The sequence below is a fragment of the Hemicordylus capensis genome, chromosome 1 (genome assembly GCF_027244095.1).
Source record: "Hemicordylus capensis ecotype Gifberg chromosome 1, rHemCap1.1.pri, whole genome shotgun sequence".
Classification (NCBI taxonomy): Eukaryota; Metazoa; Chordata; class Lepidosauria; order Squamata; family Cordylidae; genus Hemicordylus; species Hemicordylus capensis.
Window position 1 is genome coordinate 456,982,671 of NC_069657.1, and position 18,886 is coordinate 457,001,556.

At 54.5% G+C, this 18,886-nt stretch overlaps 2 protein-coding genes across 6 annotated transcripts in view; one reads left to right on the forward strand and one right to left on the reverse strand.

Annotated features, from left to right (window-relative positions):
• The window catches only part of LOC128324955 (uncharacterized), a 20,551-nt gene continuing 1,665 nt past the window's right edge, over window positions 1-18,886 (forward strand). The window contains exons 1-5 of one of the 2 annotated variants that reach the window (XM_053250205.1): window positions 7-1,096; window positions 4,063-4,158; window positions 5,518-5,773; window positions 8,155-8,361; window positions 9,777-12,727. In XM_053250205.1, coding sequence (XP_053106180.1) covers window positions 845-1,096; window positions 4,063-4,158; window positions 5,518-5,773; window positions 8,155-8,361; window positions 9,777-9,994 — 1,029 coding nt within the window. In that variant the 5' untranslated portion in view covers window positions 7-844 and the 3' untranslated portion in view covers window positions 9,995-12,727. Of the gene's footprint in view, window positions 1,097-4,062; window positions 4,159-5,517; window positions 5,774-8,154; window positions 8,362-9,776; window positions 12,728-18,886 lie in introns of those variants that run through there. The other variant, XM_053250215.1, reaches the window with a different exon arrangement.
• CLU (clusterin) overlaps window positions 13,880-18,886 on the reverse strand; it is a 23,263-nt gene continuing 18,256 nt past the window's right edge. For all 4 annotated transcript variants that reach the window (XM_053250171.1, XM_053250181.1, XM_053250193.1 and 1 more), the window contains 3 exons: window positions 18,244-18,470; window positions 16,261-16,445; window positions 13,880-14,121 (listed from right to left, as the gene is read on the reverse strand). In XM_053250171.1, the coding sequence (XP_053106146.1) occupies window positions 14,115-14,121; window positions 16,261-16,445; window positions 18,244-18,470 (419 nt within the window). In that variant the 3' untranslated portion in view covers window positions 13,880-14,114. The remainder of the gene's footprint in view (window positions 14,122-16,260; window positions 16,446-18,243; window positions 18,471-18,886) is intronic.

The following is an 18,886-nucleotide window of genomic DNA, read 5'->3' on the forward strand; positions in this document are numbered from 1 at the left end:
CTTTTTGTCCGCCCGGCGGGGACCTGAAGCCTCTGAGGGCGATGCTTGGGCGGGGAGGGGGCTGTTCTTCTGGCGGCGCCTCCCAGCCCCAGCGCCAAGCCCAAGCAAGCAAGTCCCAAGTGATGGAGGAGGAGGAAGCCCGAGTGGCTCCGGGAGGGGTCCGTCTGCGCGGGGGCAGGGGAGGGTCGCTTCCTCCTCGCTCGCTCGCTCGCGGCCGTTCTTCTGCGGCTTTCTTTGGAAGAGGGAGGGGAGTTGGCGGAGAAAGGCGGCTTCCTGCCTGCGGCGCCCTGGCACGGCTCACTCGGCTAGCCGGTCTCAGGCGCCCATGCTTTGGTGCCGAGGCTGAGGTTCCCTTCCCACCTTGGGTCCCCAGCTGTGGTTGGACTACAACGCCCATCATCCCCGAAGGCTGGGGGTGATGGGAGTTGTCGTCCCAAATTGGCTGGGGGCCCATGGTGAGCCGCCCCGCACCCCCGCTTCTCTCTGTGACCAACGGTGCAGACCCACAGCCCAGGCAGGCCGGCCACGTAGCCCAGCTGCCGCGCATCCTAGCCGGGCAGCGGAGGGGCCGTTTTCACCTGCAAGCGTCTGGGACTCTGCAGGCCCCTCCCCTTCCCATTTGGGCGGGGCGGGATTCTGCACGCGCTCAGAGGCACTGTGCTCCCGGCCCGGGGCGGCCCTGTGAGCGGAAGGGCTGGCCCCGCCTGAAGGCGGCTGAGCGGAGAGTCCCCCGCCTGGGCGGTGGTGGCCTCCAGGGGGCAGCCGGAGGAGCGAGAGGCTCGGAGCGGCTGCGGGAGGGACCCGGGGGCAGTTTCGCTTTCTGTTTCTGCCGCCGCCGCCCGCAATGGAGGACGAGCCGCCGAAAGAGGAGGACACCTGGCAGCCGCAGCAGCACGGCCAGGAGGAGGAGGAGGAGCAGAAGGACCAGCCCTGCTCCGGAGAGGACGGCGGCGCCTCCTCCGACCCGCGGCGGCACCCGGCGCGCTCACAAGCGCTGGGCGGCGGTGCCAAGCAGGCCGACGAGGCGTTGCTGGTGTCCAGCTGGCTTTCCTGGTTTCTGACCTCCTTTTTGGCCCACAGAAGCTCGGCCGGGAAGGTGAGGCAAGAAAGCAGCGAGGCGCTCTGCAGATGCTCAGAGGCCCCGGCGTCGCCTGTCTCCGGGCAACATGAAGGAAGACGCCCTGCCTGCAAGGGAGGGGCGCGGGGGCTCCTGAGCACGTTCCCGCCACCATCCCAGGCAGCCACCACTCTGGCCAAAGGCCGGGATGATGGGAGTTGTCGGGTCCAGCAGCATCTGGGGCCTCAAGGGGGAGAACCCCGGCGGGGGTGGGGTCAGGCTGAGCCCTGCCAGTGGCTAGGCAGCGCACGGCCCCCATCTTGCCGGCTGGTGGGCTCTGAAGGTCGGAGTGGCATATGCCAGCCCTGCAGTGCAGTCCACTCTCAATGGTGGGAGTCGGGCCGAGGGCGGTGGGAGTGGGTGGGATGAATGGTGGGAGTCTCAGGGTGGGAGTCGGGCCGAGGGCGGCTGGCACACAGGCAACCCTGCAGTGTAGCCCACAGTGATGGTTGCGTTTCTAGCCTCCCATATCCCCCTTTGAACCATCCCTCAGGTTGCAGTGCATGTCAATCAACTGGCATTTCCCCTTCAGACCCCTTCCCAGCCCAAATCCATCCCTCCTCAGTTGCATGTGGAAGCCTTGGTGCCCCATGAACTCACACAGACCCACGGCACCTTCCGCCCCAAGAATTAAAATGTGTTAGCAGCTAGAATCTAAATACCTTTTACAGTTACTTTAAAATCCTTTATTTTCCCATGGATTGCTGTGGGCAGCACTTGCTCCCACATACCCCGGGAGGCGGGGGTGAGAGCAAAAAAGTGTACATGACTGGGCCTTGTGTGTCAGTCTTGCTTTTGTGAGTCTGTGCTTAAAACAAGAAGAAAGTGCAACTGGACAAAAACAGCTGCATCTGCACCAGTGCTCCCTGTAACAGGGATTCCACCTAGATGGTGACTACAACTCCCATAATTCCCAGCTGCAGTGGCCCAAGGCCTATGGGTAGGGGCATAGCAAGGTTGGAGTGGGCCCAGAGACAAGATTTTAAAATGCCACCCCCCACCGAAGCTCAGCTCATGAAGTAAAGAAATCTTAAATGAGGCTGAATAGTGGTAACAAAAAGCAGTTTTGTAAATTGTGGACGATGCAACTCCTTTAAGGGTACTAGAGAAAGACAGGCTGTTCTGGAAGTTCCAGGTCTTAACACTCACATCAATTTCGGAGGATGAATACAACTGAAGGAAGCCCGGGCGGGTGCGCGGCTGGGGGAGCCAGTCATGTGACTTGCCTCTGGGAGGGCCCCCAAGGCAGTGGGCCCCCAGACAACTGTCTCCCCTTGCCCTATGAGAGTTACGCCCCTGCCTATGGGAGTTGTAGTCCACAACCTCTGGGCATCCCTGCTGGTCCCCACCACCCTCCAAATCCACAGGTAAGGAAACTTCACCAGATCCCGGTCACCTGCTGACACTCTGCACAGTCACAGCCGGGTCTCCAGCTCTGTGTGCACCCTTTTCCCCCTGTGCCTGCTACTCAGCCCCAACAGCACCTTTTGCTTTTGGAAATCCTTGAGCTGTTCCTACAAATGTTTGAACATCCCTGCAAAAATTAAGAAGACATCAGAATTTGCTTTTGCAAACAAATCCAACCAGTTTTTGGTCTCGGGCCTCCTGGATTGCAGAGGAGACAAGAAGTGGGGTGGCCGCTGGGGCTTTGTAGCCCTGCCCACCACATCACCCCCATGCTGCACAGAACAGACAGCTGGATGGACCAAGGGCCTGACTGTGCAGAAGGCAGCTTCGTATGGACAGGTGCTTCATCTCCATCACCTTGAGGTGTCTGGAGTGTGGGGGAAGCTGAAGCCTTGGGAACCAAGGTGTTGAGCACTTCCTCGGAGGCTCACTTCTGTTTGTGATTAGGATGAGAGCATTAAGGTACAATGCACCATTTGTTTGTTTTTTATTTCAGAAATCTAAGGTAAGGGGCAGTGTTCTCTCTAACCTTTCTCATTTGTGTGTGGAATCAGTTTTGTTCTGGGCGGAAGCATCAAGGCAGTGTACGCGCACCATGTGCATTCAGAGTGGGGCCTTCCTGATTCAACCTGAGCAGGATCTAAAATTAAGTGAATGGACATCCAAAAATTTGTAAGCACAGGCATGTGTGCACACCTTAGAGGGAACACTGGTATGGGGCAAAGTTCTCATCCCCAGAAATGTCCTTTGTCGTGTGTGTGTGTGTGTGTGTGTGTGTGTGTGTGTGTGTGTGTGTCCATCCATCCCAATTGCCCGACCCCACCCCACCTTCCTTGTTGTTGTCACTCATGGTGTTGAGTGAACCAGTAGGCAGCTGGTTTTAGGCAGCTGTTTTTGGACTACAACTCTCGTAATCCCCAGCCACAGTGGCCAATAGCTAAGAATTATGGGAGTTGTAGGCCAACGCCTGCAGGAGGGCCAAAGTTGAGCAGCCCTAGTCTACAGCAGGGATTCTCAGCCTTGGGTCCGCAGATGTTGTTACACTTCAACTCCCATAATCCCCAGCCCCAATGGCCTTTGGTGGGGGATTATGGGATTTGAAGTCCAACAACATCTGGAGACCCAAGGTTGAGAACCCCTGGTCTAGAGAGAGCTTGGCTGGAGCCTGGGAGGCATGTTGGGTTAGAGTCCTGCCTCTGCTGTTGAGGCCTTGTGTGGCCTTGGGCAAGTCAGTTGCAGCCTCAGTTTCCCATTTGTAGGCTGGAAATAACAATGCTGATCTACCTTACAATGGTGGTGTGAGAAGCTGCCCAGCGAAGCTTCTTATAGAGGATGTCCTTGACTCACGGTGCTCTATAAACTGGGGGTTCTCAACCACGGGTCCACAGACATGATTGGACTACAACTCCCATGAGTTGTAATGACATCTGGGGCCCAGGTTGGGAAACCCCAGTGTGAACCCTCACCTTTTAAGAGAGCCTTATGGTCCCACCTGTGATGAGGCTGGATTGCCCTTAATGGCCTTGTTTCTGTTACAGGATCGGGGCCAAGAAGAGGCAGAGAGCAGAACCTGCTCAGTGGCAGAGACAGCAGCGTGCCAGATGAAACCCGGATGCTTGGAGTCAGAGCTGCAGGTGAGGCGCCTTTCACTGCAGGCACTGGGAGGTGTGTGTGGGGGGGGTGAGAATTGTGGGGCTCCTTGTAACTGCCCTCTTCCAGGCCCTCCTGCCGTGCCTTCAGGGACGGACTGCAGGCTTCAACATGCGCCACTGGATTTCTTCGCTTTGTGGCTGGCAACTGAATGTGTGAAGTGCCCCCTTTGGGAAGCCTGGCACGTGGGAGGTGGTGGCATGAAAGTGCTCTCTGTAGCTCTGGATGGGTGATGGTGCCTCTCTGACACAGGTGCCTTCTGCGTGCAAGCAGGCAGGTACGCTTCTCCTGAGCATCCCCGAAGGGGAAGATCTGACAGTGCTCACATGTAGTCTCCCACTCAAATGCAAACCAGAGTGGACCCTGCTTAGCAAAGGGGACAACTCATGCTTGCGACCACCAAGACCAGCTCTCCTCCCATAGTTCTGCAATGTCTGGGGACCCAATTTTCAGAACTGCTGAAAATAAGTGGCAAGAAACCACTAACCACTTTTGTTGGCGGCAGGAGGGGGAGGGGGATTAGACTCATGAATGGTTGGTCTATCAGCAGCTGTTAGTCATAGATACTGGATGGAACTTCCATGTTCAAAAGCAGTACAGAGAAGATTATGGGAGGGCCACCACCTTCAGGCCCTGCTTGTAGGTTTCCCGGGAGCATCTGGCTGGCCAGTGTGGGAAACAGAATAGCTAGATTCTGGGCTTGAGCCTTTTCTGGTCTCCTCCTCACCAGGCAAAGCAGTGCTTTTTAAAGCGGTGGCTCTCTTACATTCAACAGGGGGAGAGCAATTGGCCCTATCCAGCCCCAGCACAGCATCCCTCCAGTGGCTGCTGCTGGAGTCTCCCTGTTGATTGTTTTTAGATTGTGTGAGCCCCTTTGGGACAGGGAACTATGTTCTCATTCCTTTGCTGCCTGTAGGACTTCTTTTGTTGAAAAGCCATCTTCAAATATTCATATTTTTGATGATGATGTAAGGCAGAACCTTGTAGTTGTCATGGAGTGCAGGTCTATCACTGGCTACTAGTCTGGTGGCTATGGGCCACCTCCAGCCTCAGAGGCAAGATGCTTTTAAATACTGGTTGCAGGGGAGCAGCAGCAAGAGAAAGGGCACGCCTTCACCTCTTGCGCGTGGGCTTCCCAGAGGCATCTGGTGGCCACCGTGCGAATGCAGGACGACATGGGCCTTGGGCCTGATCCAGCTGGGCTATTCTTATGTTCTTATCTGCAGTAGGTTTGGGGAGCCTAGTATCTTGTTCAAGGCTCTTCTCATGAAGCCCTCTGCTCCGGGGCAACCCTTCTTCCTGCTTGTGGTGTTTGACTGCCTGGGATCTCTCCTCTCTTGCAGGCTCTGAGGTCCTCTACTCACCCCCTGGCCTTGCAGTTTCTCCAGGCCCTGGAGAGGCCCATCCAAATCGCTGCCCAGCTGTTTGCTGAGAACCAGCGGCTGCAGCAGGAGCTGCAGAGCCATCCCGGGGATCAGGTGACCCACTTGTTAGCGGAGAATCAGCGGCTTCGGCAAGAGCTGCAGGAACTGAAGAGCAGCCGGAAGGCTCAGGGGCCCCCAAAAGGAACTCGCTATGTGCCAGTTCTGCAGAGCCGAGGTAGGCGTAATGGTGCAGTTGAGGGGAGAGTCTGTGTGTTTGTTAAAATATTGAACTGGTGCTCCAAGAGCCGCTTGCAAGGACGCTGAAATCCAAATACAATAAGAAGACAAAGAGAAGCAGCAGAATGATAAGATATTAATTAAGCCCTAATCAGCCTACTTCCCTTTCTCTTTCTCGACTGCTGGACTAAATTTAGTTCAAATTGAGGTCCACAAATTAGACCTCTTGCACCTCGAATGTTCATGTGTCCGCCATCTTGGATCAGGGTGGATGACATCATTACAAACTACACCATTGAGATGTCCCTGTATGTCACTCACTACAACTGTTTCAGATTTGGTCCAGATTGGTGGACAATGCACAAATGAGCCCACTTGCACCTCAGATGTTCACACAGCCACCATCTTGAATTGGAGTGGATGACATCATCACACACCACACTCTTTGGGCATCCCTATGTGTCCCTACAGCTGTAGCAAATTTGGTTCAAATCGGTTAGGTGGTTCACAAGTTAGCCCACTTGTGCCTCAAAAGTTTACATGTCCGCCATCTTGGATTGGGGTGGATGACATCATCACAAACGACGCCGTTGAGGTGTCCCTACAACTGTACTCAATTTGGATCATATTGGTCCAGGCATTGCAAAGTTGATCGTGGGGTACACACAGACACACACACAGAATGGAAGGTGATCTCCTAAGCCTACTGGAAAGTTTGCTAAAAAATGGCAGCGCTTAAAAGTAGGTGAGCAGCCATTCCGGTGGGCATCTGCAGGACCAAGAGAGATTCCAAGGCCAGGAGATGAATCGGGAGTGGCTTGCAGTGTTCCCTCTAACAGGGATTCCCAGATGTTAGCTACAACTCCCATCACCCCAAGCAAAGGCTATTGTAGCTGGGGATGCTGGGAGTTGTAGTCAACACCTGGGAATCGCTGTTAGAGAGAACACTGGTGGCTTGTCCTAATGAGCGGGGTGGGCACCAAAGGAGCCACAGCTGCCTCTCCTTCCTGGAGCTCGGTTTGCTCCTCTCTCTCCCATCCCAGCATTAATGAGAGCTGTGCTACCTGCAGGCTGGCCATTTGTCAGGTAGAGCTGCACAGTTAACCAGCCTGCAGGCAGCGCAGGTTGGGAGAGAGAGGAGCAAACGGAGCTCCGGGAAGCAGAGTCAGCTGTGCTTCTGCTGGTGCCCCCAACCCCGGACCCCTTGTGAGGACAAGCCACTCCCAGAATGAGTGAATCCTAAAAGCCTGCAAGAGAGAGTCTCACCTGGCATCAAAAAGCACACAAAGTTAAGTCCAAAGGGAAGGGGAAACCACAGCTGAGAGGGTCCTCTCTCCAGCCACCCCCTGCCTTAATCCTGATGGCCTCTGAGGATGGTTTTAAAATCCAAGCAGGTTTGTGTTGGGAGGAGGGGACCCTTCAGGCCCCAAGTTCTTTAGAGCTTCACAGGTCCAAAGCTCCACGTTGAATTCTGCTCTGAAATGGACTGGGAGGCAGCTAGAGCCACTGTTTCCAAGCTTCCAAGAGATGCTTCCTATTCCTGGTTCTAGTTGGGAATGTAGCTGTTGACTGCTGCATCAGTATATCGGGCAGCAGGGATATAGGAAGATGCTGAAAGCCATCATCTCGTTCTGCGCAGGAGGCAGCAATGGTCAACCCCTCCTGTATTCCAACAAGACAACCGCATGACTCTGAGGTCACCAGGAGTCGATACCGACACGACAACACAACTGCATGAGGCGGACTGTTTCAGGGTCCGACAGTTCTTATGCTTAGGAAGTTCATGAATCTGCTTGCTTGTAATTTCACACCACTGGTTCTAGTCCTGCCTTCAGGAGGAATGGAGAACAAGTCCACTCCTCCTTCCGTGCAACAACCCTTCAGATATTTGAAGACTGCTTTCACCCAACATCCCCACCACTTTGTCTTCTCTTCTGCAGGCTAAACACAAACAGCTATTTCAGCAGTTCCTCGTTGGCTTTGGTTTCCAGACCCCTCCCCATCTTGGTTGCTGCCCTCCGGGATGTTGCCTGTTCCATTTTATCAGTGCCTTTCTTAAAACACAGGGCCCAGTATCCCAAGCGACTGCAAGGTCTGGCCAGCACAGAATAGAGTGGGAGGATGACTTCTGATCTCGACATTATGCTTCTGTTAATGGAGCCCAAGATTGCATTTGCTTTTTTAGCTGCTGCATCACACTGCTGGCTCATAATATTTAACTTGTGGCCCTACAGTACCACAAGCTAAACAACTACAGCAAGTCCCTTTCATCGGTAGAGCTGCCACACCACCTCCAACCCACACTTGTGCATTTAATTATTCCATGGAACATACTAATGAGATGGTTCCCCTTCACCACCGTCTCTTCCCCTCTCCCAGTTTTTCCTGTGCAGGTCTTGACCACCGGGCACACAGGTGGCTGTGAAAAGCAGTTCTTGAATGAGGTGGCTCAGCTCCTGGTAAACGAAAGAGTCTCGCTACAGGCGGAGGATTATAACAGGAACGTGGAGGGCTTCCTCTTGCTCTTCTGCCCTGTGGTCTCCCGCATGGGCACCGACATCGAGAATGCCCTGGAGGGACTTGGCTGTAAGTTGCTCTTCCAACCTGGCATGGTGGCTGCAGGACAGCTGTCCAAGTGTGGGTCCGAAGTGGGCAGATGAGATGGCTCAGGGCACTCGTGACAGCTGCGGTCCATATCTGAGGGTGGGGAACTGGCCGCTTCATTGGCTCCAGCCTGCAAGTTCCGGGCTAGATCCAAAGTTCTGGTTTTGGACTTTTAAACCCCTACATGGCTTGGGACCAGGGTATCTGTCAGGCCGCATTCGTCCATACAAATCTGCCAGGTCCCTTTGCTCATGACCCCGCCATTGACTGAGGGTCAAGAGCAGGGCCTTTTCAGTTGTGGCCCCTCGGGGCTCGAATGCCCTCCCAGAAGAGCTTCGCCATGCTCCCTCCCTTAGGTTTTTAAAAAATGATCTTAAAGCCCACCTGTTTAGAGAAGCTTTTTGATGTGTTTTATTACAGGCTGGTGGGTCTTTAATTTTAATTGGGTTTGTTTTAATTATCTTTATTTACCGCCCTGAGCAGTATTGTGCTGGAGGGGCGGGATTTAAATATTTTACTACTAATGATGATGATGATGATGATGATAACTGGCAGGGATGACAGGACAGAGGGACTGGGGCCTCTGGGTTCAAGCCGGTGAGGAAGGAAGGGAATCTGCTGCTTCGGAGGCCTCCTGAGGGTCCCGACTCGCTAGACTTCTCTTGGACTTGGGTAGAAAACATTCTGGTCTCCCTGCTTCTCACTTGTTTCTCTTCACCTTGCCTGCACCAGAAGCAAGCCACAACAGGCACCCCTCATTGGCAGCCTCTGTGTGTGTCCCCCCCCCCCCCCCACACACACACACCACACCACACCTCCACAGACTCGCGGGTTGACTTCCTCCACAGGGTTATGGAAATCAAAGTAGCCTTGTGGAGATGCAAAACGACACACACTTACTGTAAGTGCTCTGTAGTCTTTTTCTGCAGCCCCAGCAAGGGGGCACGGGAGGGGGGGAGAATGATTTCCACTGCTCCCTCCTCCTGCCAGGTGGAGGTTTTCTCTCCAGGAATCTGTCCCTGAGGGCTGTGTGACCCTCAGGGACAGGTTCCTGGAGTTTGAAACATCTGCAGGGAGGAGAGAGAAATGAGAATTGCACCCACTGGGACTGCAGGGAAAGACAATAGAGCAGTTCAGCTGTAGCCTTTTTGCATCCATCTTCATAGTCTTGTGGAGAAGGTCAGCCACCATCTTCTTCCTTGTTGGAAATGATGCATTTCTTGCCAGTCGGGGGTGGGTTGCTGGTCCTGGGCCCAGATTCAGCAGGCTATCCATCTGCCCCTGTGCTTTCCCTAGCCATTGCCTTCCAACCAGCGGGGTCTGCTGTGGCTCCCTTCCGTTCCTCCTCCTGGCTCTTCCAGGGCCTCAGTGGCTGTTGCTCTGCTTTCCCCTCTCAGGTAAGCAGAAGGTTCTCTTGGTGGTGCTCCATCTTAAGCCCAAGGACAGCGGCCAGCCCATCATCCACCCCAGGCGGCCGGTGGAGCATCCAGCCTTGGTGACCACTGTGCACGCCTGCTTCTCCATCCAAGACGGATTCTACCCCTCCCCGACCAACAAGGAGGCCGTGGCTTCTGTGGCAGTGGCCATCACCCAAAAGCTGAAGGAATATTCTTGATGCGAAATGTCCGCCGAGAAGGGAGGGGCTGACATCTAGGGGCTTGTCTGGTTTGTCACCTCAAGGGGCCACCCGGCTGCTGCTTGTGTCTCCTGGGATTCTCCTGTGCTCTGAACCCGCAGACAGATGTCCCGTGTCCTGTAGCAAGCTCATGCCTTCAGCTGGGGAGAACTTCATCTGTTGCCTGTTGTTGGGGTTTGAATCCATGCCATGGCGAACTCTCTCTGCAGGCAAAGTGTCTGGTGCGTCTAAGCTGCCAAGGAGCAGGCATCCAGTTCAAGGGCTAATGTGAAGGCTGTGAGCTTCAAGCCAAGCCTGGTCTTTATTTTTGTTTGTTTTGAAAGAATTAATACTCCACCTTTCTTGCAACTGCCAGGCCCCAAATTTTTTAAAAAGAGCATCTTAAATCCAAGTTGTCAAAGGGGGCATCATGAACACTTAGATTCCACAATCTAAATTTTGGAATTATGATTAGGTGGAGCGCAAGCATAGATGCCAGGGTTTGAAGCACCCTGCCCAGCCTCCAAAATTAGTCAAGCTTGTCAAGACTGCTGCAAATATTAGACATTTACCATCCACAGGAGTGCTTTTCATAAGAAAGGAGATGCATAAATTTACAAAGATTGTCATGTGTGACAATGATAAGCCTGCCTTTTGTGTATCCATGCTGGGAAGCGGTTATTGGCTACGGAGGTGTGAACATGGTGTATCTTCAGGCTTGGTTTTTTTTTTTTTTTGCAAACTATTTGAGGGACAAGATTCCGCCCTCCACCAAGAAAAAACACCCCATTTTTATTTGAATCATTCATAATCATTTATGAATAAAATATTATTTATTTGGAGGGCAGTTAAGAATTGTTGAAGATGTGTTGATTGTGACCCTATCAAATACTTTCCGAATTATATGCAATTTTAATACATGGAGTCAATGTTGGAAAAGCTGATAGTGATGAATTGGGAGGTGGAACTGTGAATGTGTTTGGAAAAGCTCATCAATATCTCTGTATTGCAGGCTATTTCAGTTTTTAATTAACTATCAAGGACAACTTTCTAAACTTGCTTATCAGTGGCCTTATACCCCCGCAAAGATCAAGATAATGACATCTCCAACAATGCACTTCAGCCAAAGGCAGTTGATTTCATGCATGTTTGGTGGAAGGAGAATGGGATTAAGCATTAAGAATTTAATTCAGGATGTTGGGGAAAGGATTATTATACTGGCTATAGCAACCCATGTAGATGGCAGTGGAGGTTCTAAAGAAAAGGAGGGTTCTAGAGGAGGTTCTAAAGAAATTCACCATACAAGCCCTGATTCATGTGAGTGTCCATCACTGGGAGACTCAGATACCAAGAGACCATGGGCATTTCTGAATGACCGAATGCTACAGGTTAGACTTCCATATCCCCTCGATCATGGGTGGCAGTTCATATCTTTAGCTGCCAGTGATACAGGTGCATGGATAAACCAGCTCTAGAGGTGTATTCTCTCAGTGGCTCTTAAAGGTAAAGTGTGCTGCAATTTCGACTCCTGGCGCCCACAGAGCCCTGTGGTTTTCTTTTGGTAGAATACAGGAGAGGTTGCCCATTGCCTCCTCCTGCGTAGTATGAACTGATGCCTTTCAGCATCTTCCTATCTTGCTGCTGCCCAATATAGTACCCAATATAGTACCCAATGTAGTACCAGTGGGGATTTGAACTGGCAACCTTCTGTTTGTGAGTCAAGCATTTCCCCGCCGGTAGCGGCTTGCCCTAACAAGCCAGTGGGGTGCCAAAGGAGGCCCCTTGGGTGGCTCCCTCCGCTCTCCCCTGCCACACCCCCAGAGAGCCATGCTTGGCGACCATGCAGGAGCTGTGCCTGCCAGCCTGAGAGGCAATACAGCTCTTGGATGGCAGCGGGGTGGGCGGGGAGAGGGTAGCAACTCAAGCTGCTGCTGCCTCTGGCACCCCTTGGAGCCTTAAGATGAGCTGCTACTGGTTGATGAAGACGTCCTCAACCTTGGGTCCCCAGATGTTGTTTGACTACAACTCCCATCATCCCTAGCTACAAGGCTAGGTCTTGTGGTAGCAAGTATGTATTGCTAAGCAGGGTCCACCCTTGTTTGCATTTGAATGGGAAAGGACATATAAGAGTGCAGTCAAGATATTCCCCTGAGGGGATGGGGCTGCTCTGGGAAGAACACCTGTCTGCTTCCATGCAGAAGTGGTTCCCAGTTCCCTCCCTGGCAGCATCTTCAAGACAGAGCTGAGAGAGACTTCTGCCTGCAAATTTGGAGAAGCCGCTGCCAGTCTGGGTAGACAAGACGGAGCTAGATGGACCAAGGGTCTGACTCCGTAGAAGGCCGCTGCCAGTGTTCTTAAGGCCATGGTGTGTAGACCCCACCACTTGTTAAGATCAACTGAAGCGGTCTGCCTGCAGCTGCCATGGGGTTCAGTTGGCAACTGCTCAGGTTTAGGCCTTTTCAGTAGCCGCTCCTGAGCTTTGGAAGGGGCTCCCCACCAAAATGCAAGGCTTGACTTGTTTATCTGCCAGAGATGTGTTTTGAATTCAGGCATCTTGGTTGTATATAATAATTTTAGTTCTGTTTTAAAGTTCATCCTAATTGGTTTTAGTCCTGCCCCATACAAAGAAGTTTCTGAATGTGATTGTTTTTGCTGTAACTGTTTTGGAGGCTGCCTAGTGGAATGTTTAGGTGGCCGAGAAATGCCATCCATAAAAGATGCCTGGAAACAGCAGCACCTGTGGCTGAGTTTTGTGCAGTGCCCATTTAAGCCAAGGGGGTGGGGAGACAACGGTGCCTGACCTGCGGGTTCCCCATCGGTTCCCCAGTGCTGAAGTCTTCTGGAAATAGGGCAAGGCCTTCCAAGGGGAGCCAGAGTTTGGCTGCCCTCAAGCCGGCTGGGCTGGAGCCGCATCCTGCAGAGCCCTTGGGGGTCTTCCCACCGCCACCTTGCCCACACCAGGTTTGGCCAACCTGTGGCCCTTCGGAGGCTGGGCTACTACCACTCCCATTGTGGCTGGAGGTTATGGGAGTTGCAGGCAGCCGCAGAGGCTCCGGTTGGCGCTCCCTGGACGCTGGCTGGCTGGGGCTCTGCAGGGCTGTCCTACGTGGGGAGGCCGCCAGGGATTGACGCTGGGGCCTTCTGCACGCGAACCTGCTGCTCTGTCAGTGAGCCAAAGCGCAGGGTGGACAGGCATCTTTGCTAATAAGTTTGCAAATGAAACCGCTGCCTGTCCTGAGCCGGTGGGGTGGGGCAGGCGGGTGGAGGAGCGACTGTGAAGCCAGGGCTGCTTCCCCCAAGCCAGGAGGAGAATGGTGTTTGTGGAGGGAAGCTGAGCAGGCACCTTTTTCAAGTGGTGCTTCTCTGATATTTAGCACAGGGGGAGAGCAACTGGCCCTACCCAACCCCAGCGCAGCACCCCTCCAGGGGCCGTGGCTGGTATCAACCTTGTGTCTTTTGTGAGTCCTTTGGGGACATGGAACCATTTTATTTGTGTGTGTTTACCTGTGTAAACCACTTTGAAAACTTTGGTGGAAAAGCAGCATGTAAACATGTATTAGCCATAGCCCTCTTGCAGCCTTTGCACTCAGATCTGTCCATAAACCTCTCTACAATCTCAGCTTTTCCCCAGGACCGCCGGGCAAGAATGCATGTGGCTCAGTCTTGGTCTGGGGGGCTGGCGAGTAAGTGGAAAGGAAAATGCACTTTGCACATGCTCAAGGCACTCACTACTCTGTTGTGTTGCAGGGCTGTGTTTGGGCAATGGAACCCCATTCCAGGGGCTCAAAGCAGCCCAGACGACTCTGCCCACCCTTGCCCCCCCTTCCTCGAAGAAACAGAATCTCCCTCCCCGCCCCCAGCAGCAACACACACAAACACCAGACGTTGGGCCTAAATCTTTTTACTTCGGTTTTGGATCAGTGAAGACCCAGCAGCAAAAATAGGGCAGGTGATACATGGTGTAAACTACAAATGCAGACAGATGGGCTTGGTGAGTGAGGCTCCTCTAGGGCGCCAGGAGAGCTGGGAGGCTGGACTGGCGGAAGGCTAGGGCTTGCTTCTCTCTCTCTCTCTCTCCCCGCATCCTTGCAGCAGCCAGAGATCCAGGGGGCAGGTGCAGCTACTCCCTGTTGGAAAGCGAAAGCACAACTTCTTTGAGTGAGGAGAGCTCCAGGAGGACTGCCCAGCGGCGCACGGATCCAGAGCCCAGCTCAGGGCTGCCGAGGACCCGCCCCAATGGGATGTGGGGCTGCAGATGGCCAACCTGGCAGGAAGGAGTCGCTCTGCCTCCAAGTGCAGATGCAAATCCAGCCCAGCCCCGGCAGCCCCCTTGAATGGGCCAGGAGGGGCCGGGCCAGGCCATCTCCATACGGACTTCATTTGGCTCCGGGCAGTGAGGGCAGCGTGGCTTTCCAAAGGATTCCCCCCAGAGGGCTTTTGTTTTTCCCAGGACTGCAGAAACTCCCTTTGGGGTGGGCACAGAGGGGGAGTCCTGCTCAGTCAGTGACTGCGCTCTCTGGGGAAAGGGATCCTTCCCAGGGGGGCCTTTCCCAGAACTGCGGGGCGTGGCGGGGGGGGTGTCTATTGAAAGTCAAGGTGCCACAGCTGCTGCTCCCTTGCCGCCGGAAGGAAAACGACATTTAAAAATAGCTCACCCTGCCAAACCTCCGCCTGCCCAGTAAGCATGAGAGGGCAGATCTGGAGGCTGGATCAGGCCCCATTCAGATGGCAGTTCCGCTCCAGGAAGCCTCTGGCGCACTGCAAAACGCTCCCAGGGGAATGTCCCTGGACGGCATTCTGAGCTCCGTCTAGTTCTTCCATGGAGCCGGGTTCGCCCAGGGACACTGCCGGGGGTCATGAGCTCACTCTCCTGCCCCCCTAAAGCTTTGCTCTGCCTGGCTCATTTCCCAATAAGCACTTGGAGGGAAGCATTGGGGGGGGGGGGCATTTCTTGCTTTGAGACCCTTAGGGAACTGTAGAGGCTCACAGCTCTAGTTCTCCTCAGGCAGTCGACCTGCATTCTACCATTCGGTGGCAGAATGGTTCTGCCGTTTTATAGGAAGCCGCCTTGGATCTCCATCTGAACCGAATCGGAATAATGGTCCATCTCGCTCAGTACTGTCTGCTCTGACAGGCAGAGGCCTTTAGGAACATAGGAAGCTGCCATATACTGAGTCAGACCATTGGTCTATCTAGGTCAGTATTGTCTTCACAGACTGGCAGCGGCTTCTCCAAGGTTGCAGGCAGGAATATTTCTCAGCCCTCTCTTGGCAATGATGCTGCCAGGGAGGGGACCTTCTGCTCTTCCCACCTTCTGCTCTTCTTCTCCATCCCCTGAGGGGAAGATCTTGCAGTGCTCAGACATCAAGTCTCCCTTTCATATGCAACCAGGGCGGACTCTGCTTAGCTAAGGGGACAAGTCATGCTTGCTCCCACAAGTCCAGTTCTCCTCTCCTTTGCCAGCCCTTCTACTGCCCGCAGAAAGCCCCAGGTCTAGTCCCTGGCAGGCAGCATCCCCTGTTAAGAGGATCAGGCAACAGGTGGAGGGAAAGACCCCGAAGAGCTGCTGGCAGTCAGAAGAGACGGAACTGGGCTCAATGGGCCAGTGGCCAGACCCAAGGCAAGGCAGCTTCATTGGCTCATCAGGAGCAGCCGTAACTCAACGGTGGGGCCCCTGCTTTGAACTTGCTGCGTGCAAACCTGGTGCCCCCACCCACCCACACAGCTTCATCCTCAAATGAAAGACAGGCAATGGCACCAAAAGTCTCCGATTCCCCACCACCACGGCCATCGGAATGTGCGGCTTCTCCGCAGTTCCAGGCAGGACGCTTTCCCAGCCGCCCAGCCTGGAGGTGTTGCCAGGGATTAAACCTTCTGCATGCAAGGCAGGTTTTCCACCACGGAGTTGCAGCCCCCGTAAGAGTCCAGCCTGCAGGTGGGGGCTCACGTGGCTGGATGCTCCCCTATACAGAAAAGAAACTCACTACATCCAGGAAAAGGGATGTCTGACAAAGCCAAGAAGAGGGTTCTCCTCCTTCCACTAGCAGGTGCAGGGAATGGTTGTGTGTGGAAGAGCATTCCATCACATGGACACCCTCCTGCGTTGTGAAATGGCACAGGCGGACCACCTCAGCAGGAGGTTGGCCACACACAACTGCACCGGGCAGGGCTCTGGCTCCAGAGCTTAGGAGCCCAGTTATGAAGACGGACGGTGCTTCTGGGTTGAGCCCAAGAGCCTCCCCAAGGCCCTCCCTCCAGGCACTTACACGTTGTTTTCCTTGTACTGACGCAGAACCTCCTCCACCACCGTCTCCATGAACTTGGAGTCATCCGGACTGATGCCTTCTGGCATAGTGATGGAGACAGGATCCGAGCCAAAGAGCTGGACAGTCACCTGGGTCGACTGGGACAGGTCCTCTGGCTTGGTGGAGTTGGAGGAGCTGGTGCTCACCTGGGAGAGTGAAGAGAAAGGAACCCCTGAGCACGTGCAGATGGCCCGGAAGACAAGGGGACAAGCCCAAGGTTCCCCCCAGCTGTGGAGGGGTTTCCGCTAAACACACGTGCCCCCCCCCAACACACATGCTGCTTTAGGACAACTCAGAAAATGTACAAGAACAGGGAAGCATGACTCGAGATCTCGAGCAGGCCAGAGCAAGTCCCCGGCTGTTCCAGCGGTGCTGTGGACTTGCTCAGGGAGGGTTCTGGGCAAGTCGCACACTGGAGCTCACTCTCTGCTCCTAAACAAAGAGCGAAGACACAGACACGGGAGAGTCTCTCCTCCTCTGTGGAAGACAGCGGGCCCCAGGGGGAAAGAGAGTGCTTCCTGCCGGGGACACCTCCTTGCCCAGAATGAGCCCAGGGTGCCTCCTTCCGTGCCTCTTTGTGGCCAGCACTGCTTTGCTCCACACAAAGACCATCTCTGAGAAGTATGTAGTGAATGAGAGCATTGCCAACAGGTGGCTTGTCGTTGTCTCTGCTGGACGGCCAGCAGTGAGGGAGGGTGCAACCACTCCCGGGTCACCATCTGCCCCCAGGTCCCTGTCAAACAGTTCTGACCTTGAAGAAGCTGATCCCAATGTTCAACTGAAGCCCACCCCTCTGGAGCTGAAGCCCAATCAGACACCTCTCTGGCATCCTCAATGCTAAAGAGCTGGCCCCGATGCCCAGGGAAAGGAAGATGTGCCCTAGATAGGGGGCTTGCCGCCTTGGCCAGGAGCCCTGCCCCTCTTTGCCCCACGGAGGAGAACGCTTGCTTTGCCTGCAAACCGCTGACGGGCAACAGAAGCATCCCTCGTTAGGGTCAGATCAGTCGTCTGTTGGCCAAATGCTGAGCCAGGCCACTAGCCCAACCACAAGACCTTCCCAGAGCAGCAGGAACTCCACGAAGGAGTCGCCGCCTTGAAGCGGGCAGGGCTGGAACTGGGGGAAGCTCCTCCCACCAAAGCAGCCCCAGCACCAACCCATTTGCATAGCCCTGCCCCTGAAGTGGGAGGAGCCTCCCCACTCCTGGATCACCTCCCGAGGCGACTGTGTGGGCAGCGCTTGATCAGACCACACGAAGCAGAGGGAATGCAACTGATGTCCAGGAAGGGAAGCCTCCTCCCAGCCCTGCAGAGGACCAACTTGCCCTTTCTGGAACCAGAAGGAGTGCAAGCAGGGCTAGGCAAGGCAAGCTGGGCTGCAGAGGTCTGCCAGGCTGAAGAATCCGTCTCTTCCGACCCAGGACCGCTTTTCTTGGGGCCAAGTTAGAGGAAACTCTGAGGGATTCACAGTCTGGCCTCCTACCGTTTTGTTTTGTTTTTTAGTTAGGAACCTAGGAAGCTGCCATATACTGAGTCAGACCCTTGGTCCATCTAGCTCAGTATTGTCCTCACAGACTGGCAGCGGCTTCTCCAAGGATGCAGGCAGGAATCTCTCTCAGCCCTAGCTTGGAGAAGCCAGGGAGGGAACTTGGAACCTTCTGCTCTTCCCAGAGTGGCTCCATTATCCCCTGAGGGGAATCTCTTGCAGTGCTCCACTTCTAGTCTCCCATTCCTAGGCAACCAGGGCAGACCCTGCTTAGCTATGGGGACAAGTAATGCTTGCAACCACCAGACCAGCTCTCCTCTCCATCAAAGTTCAAAGCAGCAACTGGGTGCAGGGAAGGGGGTCTGAAGCAGGAGGAAGCAACTCTGCACCTAAGCACAATGGAAGATCTAAGTTAGTGTCCATGCATGCACACGCACGCACGCACGCACGCACGCACGTACCATGGTAACCCGCAGAGGCCTGTCGGTGCCCCGGGTGAGGTTGGCCAGACGGGACACCCAGCCAAAATGTTCCTGGAGCTCATCGATGTGGCTGGTGAAGTTGAACATTTCCTCCTGGAACGTCTTGAGGAGGTCGTCGTAGCGCCGGGTGAACCGCTCAGCCAGTCGCACGGCGTCCTCAAAGCGTTCTCTCAGCCGGGTCTGGTCTGGAGCTGTCTGGGAACAATCTGGATTGGGGGAGACGGGGGAGTCAGAGAAGAGACCACGCCTAGACCCCAGAATCTTCGGCATCCAGAGCCGCACAGCACACGGGCAGAACGCACCCAGTTGCCTTCAGCCAAGTGACCTCCAATCCGCCTCCCAACCCTGAGCACCTTTTCTGGATGTCACTGAAGCAACACTGGGTGGGTGGGTGGGCGGAACCGCAGGCTTACACGTGGCTGGATTCAGATTTAAAGTAGATTCCTGGCCTCTGGGTGTGCACAGGGCTCACCTCATCCCAGGGACTGACGCTCCCAGGGCATGCAGGCAGCCCTGGCAGGCGGAAAGGACAAGAGCGGGCGGTCCTGTTGAAACAGGAGGAGGGTTCTTCTGCTTGCCCAGCGCCACTTTGAAATCGATTTTCAATCTACCCTATCCGGCC